Genomic DNA, 13,093 nt, shown 5'->3' with positions numbered 1-13,093 from the left:
AAGAGGACAAACCATGAACAGTGTGAAATTTGCATTTACAGGCCTTCTTCTCTCTGCCTGAACATTTCACCTCTCTCCCCATCCCTACACACTAGGGATTGACAAACTGCATTTTCTAGGGAGGGGAAGAAATCAGGTGAAATGCATACTCCATGTTTTACCTGGCATTGTTATACCTAAAATGTTTTCATTTTAGGATGTGAGCTCCTTCAAATAGGGATTTCAATTCTTTAAAATATACAGTACTTAGCACACAGTAGTTTCCTATATGTAATTTAAAAATGTCATTTAGCATTTTATCTTTGTAATTCATATTCCAGCTTGAAAAAATATGACTAACATCATGAATCAAACTTTGGTGACCAAAGTAAGAGTCAGAAGACTATGAGAATTGATTTTGATATTGTTTCAAATTTGATTGGGGAGTCAACTTAATGCTAATTTGTATTTAACAAAAGTTCAATTTCAGCAACGATACATGCATATCAGCTAAAGAAAATAGTAAACTGGATACTACTGTGATTAATTCTATCAAATTTTCCAGCTAAAGCTTAAAAAGATTAAGTTAGGATAAAAAATTTAGGGCCATATCAAACCGTGGAAAGCCCAATCTCAAGGGAAAATATCATAGAAAATGATGAACTGAAAGCATGGGTTGGTAACAGTAGCTTTCACATAGCTTTAATTATAGTGTTGACTATTACCATCACTGTAATTCATTAACCTTGCCTCTTACAATCCTGGTGGAGGCTCAACCATATGTGAACTAAACAGATAATTGAATTAAGAAGATTCTCCACCAAATCTATCTTATTTCATTAAATTGGGTTGTATAATCAGTTTTGATTAGCCTAACTGTTCAAGTGACTTTTAAGAGCTGAAAAGGTTATTAAAATATACACATTTGCCCAATGAGCACTAAAGGACTATCCAGAGTTCAATTTAAGCACATCTCAGAAATACTTCTTCCCTGTGACAATTGAGATACTTTTTAATGTGTTAACAACAAAGTAGGGTGAAAGAGTGAACCCAAATCTTGCACATCTGCCCCTGAAACAACTCACCTCTCCTGGGGCCTGCGACCGGCTGTCTTTCTGTTTGTCTGGCCCAGTCCCTGCTGCAAGGCCAGTGTCTGAGATCCTCACCGTGGTTGGGGTAGAGCTGGCGGTAGTGACCACAGCTGCTGAAGCCACCATGCCCTGGCCAACTTGTTCCAGTGTTTTTCCTGCCTCTTTGCTTTCGGCTCCACCCACCTCTGGGGCCAAAGGTGTCTGACCTGTGGCTGTAGAATATGGAGTAAAAGGTACAGGTGTGTCCCCACCTACAGGCTCATCCTGCACCACCAGAGTCCTGCCGTTTTCTTTGGTGTAAGTGGCAAAGCGAATGTTGCGGTTAATCTGGGGGACAAATGGAGTCGGTGGTTGCTTGGCTCTCTGATCCAGCCCTGGCTCTCCACTGGCACTCCCTCCTTTCCAGGGCCCTCGGCTCGCCTCACCTCCATCACTCCCATTACTGTCTACTTCACCCCTGTCTCCTTTTAATTTCTTTGATGCAGGGTCACACCCAGAGTCCGAAGCACTTTTTCTCCTCCGGCCATCTTTCCCCTCTATGCTCTCTCTCTTCTTCTTTCCTTTGGAAGATTTTACTGCTTTTAACGTACCCCCCTACAAAACAAAATTCAAAAGAGATTTATTACAAGGGACTTTCCATCCTGTGAAAACCATAAACCATTAGCTCTTTCCCATGTCTAGAAGCAGAAAATCAAAGCAGGCACAGATTGCCAAGTGCCAATGCTAGCTCTAAGACCTCCCCTTTGTGAAAAAGCTCCAATCTTACTATGACTCAATTTACACACACATATTCAAGATAACGGTCACTAGAGATTAACTCACTTGGCAAACCTTCCCTTAAATAAAATGTACTACTTCCTCAAATGAACTTTTTGAAGATTTTAAAAATTTGTAGAATTTCTTTTGCAGAATAGACTGCCAAAGCTAGGCTGGGATCTCATTCGTCCCTTGATGGAAAAACACTTTATTTCATATTTATCTCCTTGTTTGACAGAAACTGGCATTTCAAATATTGAAATATAAAAACTCTTCCTCCAGAAGTCACTAAAAGCTGGTAACAACAATAGGAAAACCAACATTTCTGAGTCTGACCAGAGGAAAAGTGAACCCACAGAGACAGGTCTGGATTGCTCTTAAAGACGCTATAAAAAAGCAAAAAAAAAAAAAAATATCTCCAGACCTTATGTCAAAGCATTAGAGCAAAGCAAAAAAGGCAGGTTCATAGCCCAAACAATCAAATCTCTTAGCTCTTCCAATAATTTCAGCCTATCTCATAATATATTACTTGTGTCTTATTTGAGAGGCCAGATAACCTTAAAAGATACAGGTTAGAAGGGGCAATTTCTATCTTCTTTCCTAAGAAGTACAAAGGGGGAGGGGCTTGGGACACAGCTAACATTCTCTCAAGCAACCATTGTGCAGCAAGAACTTGTCTGAAACATTCTTAGATTGGTATCCCATCATGAAGCAGGTATTCTTTTTAGCTTTATTCAGGTAACTTTCAGATAGTTTAATTTGTTGATAACGTGTTGGGGGTGGCAGTAAGCTAGTGACAGTTATTTAGCCATTAATATTTACTAACAATAAATCTACTCTTAACTCCCCTTGAATATTTATAAATTCTTTGTGCAGATCTACAGATTTGCATTTGTTGTAATCATTATTATAGCTGTTATAACAAACTTTTTCAAATTTTATATTTCTTTTGCCAATTCTAGTTCCTGTATGTCCCTCCCTCCCTTCTCTTTTTCTGCCTTTATTTCTATCTTGTATCCTTTAATTTCCTTCTACAACTCTTAATCAAAGCTCAAAGTTCTACTTCCCGCATACTTTTGGTAATATTAACCTAAGTTTCTAAATCTTTCATTCAAGAACTATTTTTGGTTGCTAAGAATTATTTTCATTTGATCCTTTTGAAACATTTTTTATCCCTTCTTCAACCTCTATCACCATCCAGTTTTCATTGTTGTAAACTACAAAAAGCATGATCAGTGAAATCTCCCCTCTTGCTCACTCATTCAAGGAGATGAGGTTGACTATGGATCTCTAAGAAGGGTTACTATAAAACTTGGCAGAACTGTCAATAATAGTTGTGCTTTGCGAGCTAAGAAGGTAGTCACATCATGGCCAAAGCTGAAAAGGGAAGAATCCAGACCTGCTGCTGAAAACCACAGATCTCACCTCTAACTCACCTGGCCAACGAGCAGAGCCTGGCTCACAGCAACGCCGCTGAGCAACAACTTACAGTAAATACTCAGTGTCCTACTTACGGTGAGCTACTCACATGTGAGCAGACAGCCTAGGACGTTGAGACCAGTACTCCCCAGCTATATCTAGCCAGCTGAACACTACCTGGCATATAATAGTAGCTTACTGAATAAATGAAATAAGGAAGCAAAAAGGGGCCCAACACACCATCAAACAGGTGTTTTCAGCCATGTAAACACAGTCAAGAGACTTATCCTATTTGTGGTAATATAATATGTAGTAAAGAACTATTTCATTTAACCCTGATTCTTCTTGTCCTACCCTTATCTTGCTTCATGAAGCCATGAATGACTGGATAAAGAAGATGGGGAAGAACTGTATACTTAGCGGGAGTGGCCAAAATATCAATATCAGAGGCGCTAAGAGACTATGAGAATATGTGGACAGCTGGCTGTACTTGTCAATATTCTACTAAAGGAAGATCACATAGAATTCCTTGATTGGTTCAGGCACTGATTTATAATGTACATTTATGGGGGCTACGATAATTTTAAACGAACCAAGAGTTGGCCTGGTTCACAGTAATTATAGAGTAATCCACTGTGTGCTGAGCACTGAACTAGGCACCTGTTTGATTTGATTTTCTTGGGATATGAAATTTCAGACTCCATTGGAGCTCACTACCACCTAATGGAAAAGAAAAAAAGGATGTAGCTTCTCCGTTTCTTATTACTGGGTAGATCATGAATATTACCACTGCTTATTACAGCTTTAAATGTCTACTGTATCTTTCAAATATACCTATCCTAAAAGAATGTAAGAAGAAATAGGCTATGGATTTTAAAAGAGCTAGACAATATAGCCATGATTAAAAGGGTTTGCTCAGACTAGGTCTCTTTCTTGAGACTATCCTCCCTTAACTGGACAAGACTGTGGAGAAAGGAAGATGTATAGTGGCCAGAGCCGAAATCCAAAGGGCATCCATGGATAACACACACATAAGGAATCTACATAATAACATAATGCAAGCTCATGAGTCTGCTCAGACTTAGTCCATTACTGTACCTCGCTCTGAGGCGTCGAATTATCCATCAGCATCACATGAATCAGTCTGGGATCTACAGACTTGATCTCACCACTCTACAGTAGGAGCAAGATAACAGGTTACAGGAAAAAGAGGGGGGGGAAAGATTTAATACCTTGTCCACCAAAAACATAATTATGTATTTTTCTAATCTATGTCATGATCTTTTTATTTGTTTCTACTTCCCTACTAAAATAAAAGCTCCACCAGAGCAGGGATCTCAACTGTCTTACTCACTAGAATAACAACATCTGAAAAGGTCTGGACTATGGTAAGCATTTGCATTCAAATATTTGTTAACTGCCCAAGAGTCTCTTTTAGGGATGTTAATTTCACGTTCTGCATCTCTAAAACCTTCCTATTCTGTACATTACAGAAACCAAAAACCTTCAGAACCAAAAATCATTAAAAGCACCACTCTACAATTAAAAAATAAAAGCTTTTGGGAGGGGCCAATTTGACATTGTGGGATTTAATGTGCATATTCTTTGACCTAGCAATTCCACACCTACGAATTTATTCCAATAATGTGAAACAGTGATATATGTTCAAGTATATTCACTGCAGTATTATTTGTATTAGTAAAAATACTGGCAATGATTTAAATGTCCATCAATTTTAGATTAGTCATGATACATCCATTCAGTGGAATAGTATGCACCTATTTTAAAAGGACAAGGCAGATGTCTACATATATTTACACAGAAAGATGTTAATTTAAAGTATGATTTATATAACAAATAGATAATATTATACACACATGATATTTGGAAGAATATGTAACATATCAAATTATTAGTGATGGTTACCACTGAGGGTAGTGATATTTGCCAAGGGGAAGGGATGGCTTTCAAAATCTACTTTATGTATGTGTATTGTCTGAAATTTTTAAATAAAGATTAATTAATTTTTTAAAAACTCAAATAAATAAAATCATGTATGCTTATATTACATGTGACTGCTAAGGTCAAGTCTGAAACCTATTCAAATTTATCAAAAATACGTATTTATTTGCCTCAAAACACTCATTTATTGTTTTTCCTATACAATTCTCCAGATAACTCTAAATGCTGTTTTTTTCTGTTTACTTCATTAGAAACAATTTTTTCTGTATCTAAGGGGTCAGTGGCATAAGCATTGCAAAAGCAAATACTGACTAGATTTTTTAACTACTAATAACCTTTACAAATGAAAAAATAATACCACTTCACAATTGTATATTGTTTTACAGATTTCAAAACACTTTCAAATACATTATCTCACTTCCCAAAACAATGCTATGAGGTCAGTGTGTGTGTGTGTATGGGGTTCCCTAATTACCTCTAATTTATATATGAGAACACTGAGGTTAAGGAAGTTGAACAGCTTTTCTCAAGGTCATACAGTCATTAAGTGATAGAGCCACAGATGGAACCCAAGTCTTCTTACACATGTGAAATGCTCCCTTTCTCTTCACCACCCTCTGTAAGGGGATGGATGAACCTTAGAGGAAGTAACACTGAGCCTTACCTCAGTTATAGACACCTCCATAAGACGGGTGATGGAATCTTGATGGCTTACAACACCACAGAGCCAACTTTCTTCCCCCTCTGGCTGGTACACTTTGACCCTATGACCTTGAACACTGTAGGGACCTAAAGGAGAGATCAGTCAGTATTGAATATCAATCAGTATTGAACATTTTTGGCTAAGTATTTCGTAATTGTTTCTAAAAGAAGAAGGAAAACTATATGGTGTAAATATCTGGCACTTTCATTCCTCTTGTATGGAGTTGAATAAATGAGCAATTTCAGATTTACCATACTTGGCAATTTAAAAGCAAACCAAATAGTTTTCCCCAGTGACCTTTGTAAATTCAATTTATTTAGAGATTTCTTAAGACTCTCTCAGGCCTCTGATTCCACCTTATCTCAGTCTTCCCATTCTAGAAGTAATACAGGGAAGAGAAAGGAAACTCACAAATCAGAAACTACAGGTAGTATGAAAATGTACTCAGCTCTGTCTGACACCTACATAATAAAAGTGGGAGGCCAGTCAGTTGAAGGTGCTCTTTTGTTATGTTACCATAGGAATGATATAACCATTTTTACTCTGCTCTGTAACTTTCAATAATAGTAGATGCACAGTTCAATTTGTGAGGTTTCCAGCCTCTGCACTAATAATAGTCCAAACAAATATAGCATATCTTCCTAGGAACTCTGAGTTTCAAAGATATGACTTTATCAGCTGGTAATTTCAGCGGGTCCTCAAAGGATAGTTTCTCTCTCCTGCATATCTTATACATTTGAGACTATATAGGTAAATCCTTACTTAAAGTATTTCTCAGAGCTCTAATTAAGCTTAATTTTAAACATACTCATACACATCTCTAGACCTTTCATTCTGTCCACTCGATTTCTTCTATCAGTTTTTCCTCACATTCTTTCTTCCCCATACCTTTCCTTGATTAAACTTCACTTTATCCTGATACTCTCTTTCTCTAAACAGATCAGTGTTCCTACTTTTACCTGTTTAGATTTAGTTTAACAAAAGAGAACCAAGGACCGTATTTCACTGAAAATCCTGATCATCATGAGCTTCAGAAAGGAAGAGAGTGGATGAACGACATGAAGGGAAAAGATGAATGAAGCAGTGTCTACCCTTTGCGTAGAATCTTGGGCAAATCTATATCTGAACTGGAAAAAGCTAAAAATTCTTTCTTGTTTGCACTATTAACAAGGAACATGCTGCTGATGCGAATGAGTCTGTGGACAGCCTCCTTTATGAAGACACCTTGCACTCTAAGTTGTTATTTGTTGGTGCTAACAGTCTTTAGTCCTTGAGATCCTTACAGGCAGTAAGCTCAACAAGGGCAGAGATTTTTCTAGCTCATAGTTATTCTAGCTCGTATTTATTAAGGTTGCTCCTTAATGAATATTTAAGAAATGAAAAAACAACAAAACAAAACCACAACAAAACTGTGTATGTGAAACGCAATGTAAAGAGGAAACAGTAGTCTGAGTGAAATCCTATTTTTCTAATCTATTCTAGAGATCGAGCTAACTGGAGATACTCTTGACTCTACCCACAAAAAGAAGACAAGCACAAATAAATGTTTAGAGTTGCACAGTTTCCTCCCTGTTTTATCACTTTCAACATTGTTTATACACCTGATTCAGAATTCAGGGTTAGAAGACTACCTAGTCTTACCTCGGCTGAATATCTCTTGCAGCTTTTGGTCACTGATCAAAGCATTAACTGTTTCTCTCAGTGCAGCGTGTTCCAAAAGAATCTGATTTTGGCTATCTGTTCCCATCTGGTAAAAATAAAAATAAAAAACAACTGAATATTAAAATGAATTACAATAGTATCTAACCAGGTGAGAAAAATCAAACTCCTGAGGAGCTCCATATCAGCATTTGTCCAAGAATGTTCTGTAGAAACCCTAGTCTCATGAGATGCTCTGGAGAAAATAAAGATGCTAAGATCAATTATGTTTAGGAAATATTATATACTATATCTTTCTACAAGAGCATATAAAAGCTCTGAGAATACATGTAGGAAAAAATAGTGTTTCTCATACTTGTTTGACCACAGAACATTTTATTCCATGTAAATCTTTTTGCTTATTTTTATATTTATCCAACATCTACCAAGTGCCTACTCATATAAGCACTAGGATTACAACGATTTGAATAGCAAGATTGCTGAAAGGGAGTGAGGCCTAATGAGGGAGGAAAACATCAACAAAGAAATCATCATTAATATTTCACAGAACAGTTTAGGTATAATCGTATTTCTCTTAGCTGCCTCAATAAAACAGCAAATCTTAGACGTCTCCTAATTTTTAACCTTCAGACAATAACCCTCACTAATGAGAAACAAATATTACCATCTATACATTCTGAAACTCTAAGTCAGATGCTAGTTTGTTTAAACTACTAACTTACCCCTTTTCTTTGTAACTAAAGATATACCTAAGCTCTGCAATATTTGATGCTGCCCAGAACCAGCCCAAACTCCCAGCCTCCCTGCCACTGACATGAATGTAGGCCCCTCAGACTCCAGTTACAGACTCCAGTTACAGAAGCAGTCACCTCTGGGAAGCCACCTCTTTTGAGGAGATGAGTTAAAATTATGATCTTAAGTGTGGTGTTAGAGTGGGGTAGGGTGTGTAGAAGAGGAAAGAAGCCTCAGCCACTGAACGTACTTTGCAAGGGAGCAGAGAAACTGTAAAAGGCACAGGGAATTGCTGGGAGGAAGTACTTTGTTTCAATGCTAAAAGAAAAGGGGAAAGACCATATTCATAATCAGTAAAGAAAGTAGCAAGGAGAGAAATAAGCTCAGGACTAGAGCAAGTGTTAAGTACCTGGAACAGATGCAACCCATTAGCATCTGACAGGAAACGCAGCTCTCGGTCCAGAAGGTATTCAACTGGAACTACAGAACCCAAACCGATTTTATCTACTAGGGGAGTGAAAGTCTGTGAAATACAATGACAAGAAATTGATTAGAGTTTGGAAAATAAAATAACAATTCAATCCAATTTCTAACACCAGAGAAAATGTCCATTACAAACATATCTTTCACCTCAGTAAATGCAGAGGAGCTAAAGCGTACGTCCTGGGAAACATTCCTTACCCAGCATCTGCCCCACAAATAAACATGAAAAGCAAACTAGAGCAGAAAGTCAGCTCAATACTCTTATTTGCAGCTAAAAAGGAGAGGAAGAATAAGAAATTCCTCATTTTCTCTAGAGATCTGACTAATTTTGCATAGCTTCAAGAGGGCTAAATTACAGTAAATTCCCTGAGCAAAGAATTACACCATTATCATCTCTAGAATTCCTGAAATCTTTATGAGATTTCTAAAATAATCATTGGTATAAATATGCATGGTTAAATGCATGGTACTCTTTCATAAATAAATAGCCTACAGTCACCCAGGGACCCATATCCATTTGAGCTTCTTCTAAAAGTTCAATTGGAAAGTGGCCTTAAAAACAAATGAAACAAGAGTGTAGTAAGTGATGATATGGATAATCAATAGGTAGAAAATATGTTTTGAATATTATTTATTTCATTTGGTTAGCCACAGAACAATGAGATTTGTTAAAAATGTTAACTATTTATGCCAATACTTTGCTAACAAGGATAGATACAAACAAATGGATACTTTTAGAATTAAATTTTATTGCATAATTTTGTCGACTTCAGAAAACAAGACTAAAAAAAACCTTCACACACAAGCCAACAAAAGCAAAAATAAACAAGTGGGATTACATCAAACTAAAAAAGCTTCTGTACAGCAAGAGAAATGATCAACAAAATGAAAAGGCAATGTAAAAAATGGGAGAAAATATATGCAGTCATATATCTGATAATGGGTTAATATCCAAAATATTTAAGGAACTCATACAACTCAATAGCAAAAAAAACCCAAACTGGTTAAAAAATTAGCATATCACCCAAAAAGGCATTTCTCCAAAGAAGATATACAAATGGCCATCAGGTACAAGAAAAGGGGCTCAACATCACTAATCATTAGGGAAGATGAGATATAACCTCATACTTGTCAGAATGGCTATCATCAAAGACAAAAGGTTAAGTGCTGGCAAGGATGCAGAGAAAAGGGAAACTTTTTGCACCATTGGTGGGACTGTAAATTGGTAAAGCCACTGTGGAAAACAGTAGAGGTTCCTCAAAGTATTAAAAATATGATCCAGCAATCCCACTTCTGGATATATATATCTGAAGGAAATTAAATCACTATCTTAAAGAGATACTTCACCCCCCATGTTCACTACAGCATTTACAATAGCCAAGACATGGAAACAACCCAAGTGATCAGTGAGGGATGAATGGATAAAGAAAATGTGGTGTGTGTGTGTGTACATGAATATTATTTAGCCATAAAAAAGGAAGAAATCCTGCCATTTGCAACATGGATGAACCCTGAGGGTATTATGCTAAGTGAAATAAATCAGAAAAAGAAAGACAAATACTGTATGATTTCACTTATATGTGAAATCTTAAAAACTGAGCTCATAGGTACATAGAGCAGATTGGTGGTTGCCAGAGGTGGGGGGAATAAGGGAAATCAAAGGGTACAAACTTCAGTCATAAGATAAGTCAGTTCTGGCCACCTAAGGCATAGCATGGTGACTATAGTAAATAATACTGTATTTCATATTTTAAAATTGCAAAGAGAAAATCTTAAGTTCTCACCCTGGCCCCCACACACAAAAAGGTAAAATGTGAGTCAATGGACCACTTGTTAGCTACCTTTATTGAGGTAATCATTTCACAATATATATGTATACAAATCATTACACTGTATATCTTAAAACTTATACAATGTTATATGTCAATTATATCTCAACAGAGCTGGGAAAAAAGTTTGTATAGAAAAAAAGACCTTAAGGATTACAAACATTGTTTCATAGCCTTATAAGACTAAAGGTGAAAAGTTATTTAGAAACAAAAAGCATCAAATACCTAACATAAAAAGGTTCAGGAGACACAGACGAAAAGATTTCTCCCAATTTTTGCGATGGTAACTTCAGAATAAAAGTGTATTAAGGACTAAGAATGGAATTTTGGGAATTCTAAAGAATTTAGCTATTGAATACATACCAGTTATAGTATAGGAGTAAAGATCGAACATGTTCCTAGCCAATGAAAGTCACTCACCAAGGCTGGCCACTGTGCAATTGAGACTCGAGTGCCCTGCACAAGAACCGGGTCCTTCCGGGGTGCCCATACTAGAGAACCTTCCAGCAGAAGCACAATAACTTCTTCAGCATGAACTTTAACCCAGGAGTGTTGCTTCCAGTTACAGCCGTCAAATTCTACAAAGATCTGCAAAAAGAGATGACAAGCAGTTTGGAGGTCACATTTGGAAAAATCTTACTATTATATGTAAACAAACATAAACCCCTTGTTTTGAATAACTGACTAGAAAAAATCCTACTAACTTGTTTTTAAGGTTTTTTTAAAAAATGGATTTCAATAAAAACCAAAACCAATTATAGTGCAGAGCCAGGAAAGCCTCACTCTGAAAAGGGGGGTCAGAATTAAGGAGGCATGAGTTATTCAGTCAGTAGTTTTTAGCTGTGATCCTACTGAAATTGGTAACTTTTAGTTTCCAATTCACATCTGTGCACACTAGCTGGGGGCTTACTATGTATAAGGCACTGTGCTAGGTTCAGGAATACAGAGAGAAATCTAGCACATTTCCTGGTTTCAAGGAGCTCACAGTCTAATAAGCAAGAAGAGAAATTTTTTACACTTTTACTGAAAATGACCATGAACTTCTCTTATTAATTTTTTGAATGGGTAATACGTGTATGCACATGGTGCAAAATTCAAAAGGATATAAACACTGGGGAAAAAATAGTTGCCCTCCCCAGTCCTGCCCATGGATTTAAGTGCCATTGCCAGCAGTGAGCTCGTATCTGCTAGCAGAGGCATGCTGTTGTCACAATAACGCTTTGCTTCCTCTGAGAAGACACACTCCACTTTTTGGGATATACTTAAGTAGACACTGCAATGTTTGTTTTTTTTTAAAGCAATTCATATTAAATGGAACCACATTTTTCTAATAGTATGCTTAGGTTTGGGTTTTCCACATAAATTCTGACTTTTGAGCATATTAAATACAGCATAAAGAGGATGATACATGCATATAAGTATCAATATTTAGGACCTGTCCAGTGTCTAAACTTTAACTGGTCACAAAAGAAGGGCTAGAGTATTTATTTACATTCCACTTCATTTTCAAAGAATTTTAGTTGGCTTTGGGGAAACACACGCAATAAAACAATAAAATATACATTAAAAAATCAGGGTGAAGCAAACTACAACAGGAAGTCACTACCAAAGTGTAAAAAGGGAAAACTTAAGCAGGCAATAAAGATTTTATACAGCTATATAACTGAGTAATATATTTAGCTCTGAGCTTCCTTTTGAAGGCCAATCTGAAAATGGAGAGAAGGTCAGCTACATAGTTCTCACTGTCTAAAAGGAAAACATAAAGCAATTACTCAGGGAAGCAACGCTTTTCCACCCACTTGGCTCTCTTAAGAAATTTCTCACATGAAGTTTCCTAGGGTAATAATGAGTGATGTAGGGCAATGTCAGAATCCCACAGCAGTGACTCCCAACTGGGAACCATGGAGTTACCAGATCCCCAACTGGGAACCATGCAGTTACCAGAAAATCTGTAGGTACTAGGGGCCCCAAGTATTTCCTGCAGACTGAATACCAGAGCTCTTGTACATGTAGGTATTATTTTTCAAATATGATTATATAATGAATAAAATTCAAATCCATTAAAATTGTTACTGAATTCATAACAGCTTTTGTTGGAATGTATGTTCTCATCCAATCAACATAAAAATTATAGTTAAAACGAAAATTCAGGATATTTATACTTGAAAAGTGTGAACTATTGCTCAGTAGCCTGGCAAGGCTTAATCTCTTCACAGGCAATAAATACTTGTGAATTGAAGTGCACTGTTGAAAAGTTATGCCAGAAATTAAATTCCTTATATAAAGCTCTAGTTTTATTATTTATAATATATCAAGTATGAGTTTCACTTCTATTAAGAAAACAAACAAACATGATGGGGAAACAAGGCTCCGAAAAGGGAAGCATGATTTTTACAGAGAAAAAGGCAAACACTGACTGAACTGCACTGTATTTAATATATGAATGGGCTCACTCATATACACATGTATTTTCTAGGGGA

General features: G+C 36.6%; 1 protein-coding gene across 4 annotated transcripts in view; it reads right to left on the bottom strand.

Moving 5' to 3' along the window:
• Nucleotides 1-13,093, bottom strand: part of KDM3B (lysine demethylase 3B) — a 52,609-nt gene that overhangs the window by 28,250 nt on the left and 11,266 nt on the right. For 3 of the 4 annotated variants that reach the window (XM_033096069.1, XM_033096068.1, XM_033096070.1), the window contains exons 2-7: nt 11,034-11,201; nt 8,711-8,824; nt 7,552-7,657; nt 5,872-5,996; nt 4,344-4,418; nt 1,065-1,664 (exon numbers count right to left, since the gene is read on the bottom strand). In XM_033096069.1, the coding sequence (XP_032951960.1) occupies nt 1,065-1,664; nt 4,344-4,418; nt 5,872-5,996; nt 7,552-7,657; nt 8,711-8,824; nt 11,034-11,201 (1,188 nt within the window). The remainder of the gene's footprint in view (nt 1-1,064; nt 1,665-4,343; nt 4,419-5,871; nt 5,997-7,551; nt 7,658-8,710; nt 8,825-11,033; nt 11,202-13,093) is intronic. The other variant, XM_033096071.1, reaches the window with a different exon arrangement.

Source organism: Rhinolophus ferrumequinum, chromosome 24, assembly GCF_004115265.2.
Source record: "Rhinolophus ferrumequinum isolate MPI-CBG mRhiFer1 chromosome 24, mRhiFer1_v1.p, whole genome shotgun sequence".
Lineage (NCBI taxonomy): Eukaryota > Metazoa > Chordata > Mammalia > Chiroptera > Rhinolophidae > Rhinolophus > Rhinolophus ferrumequinum.
The sequence above is the reverse complement of the archived record's forward strand: the minus strand, read 5'-3'. Positions and strand labels throughout refer to the sequence as shown.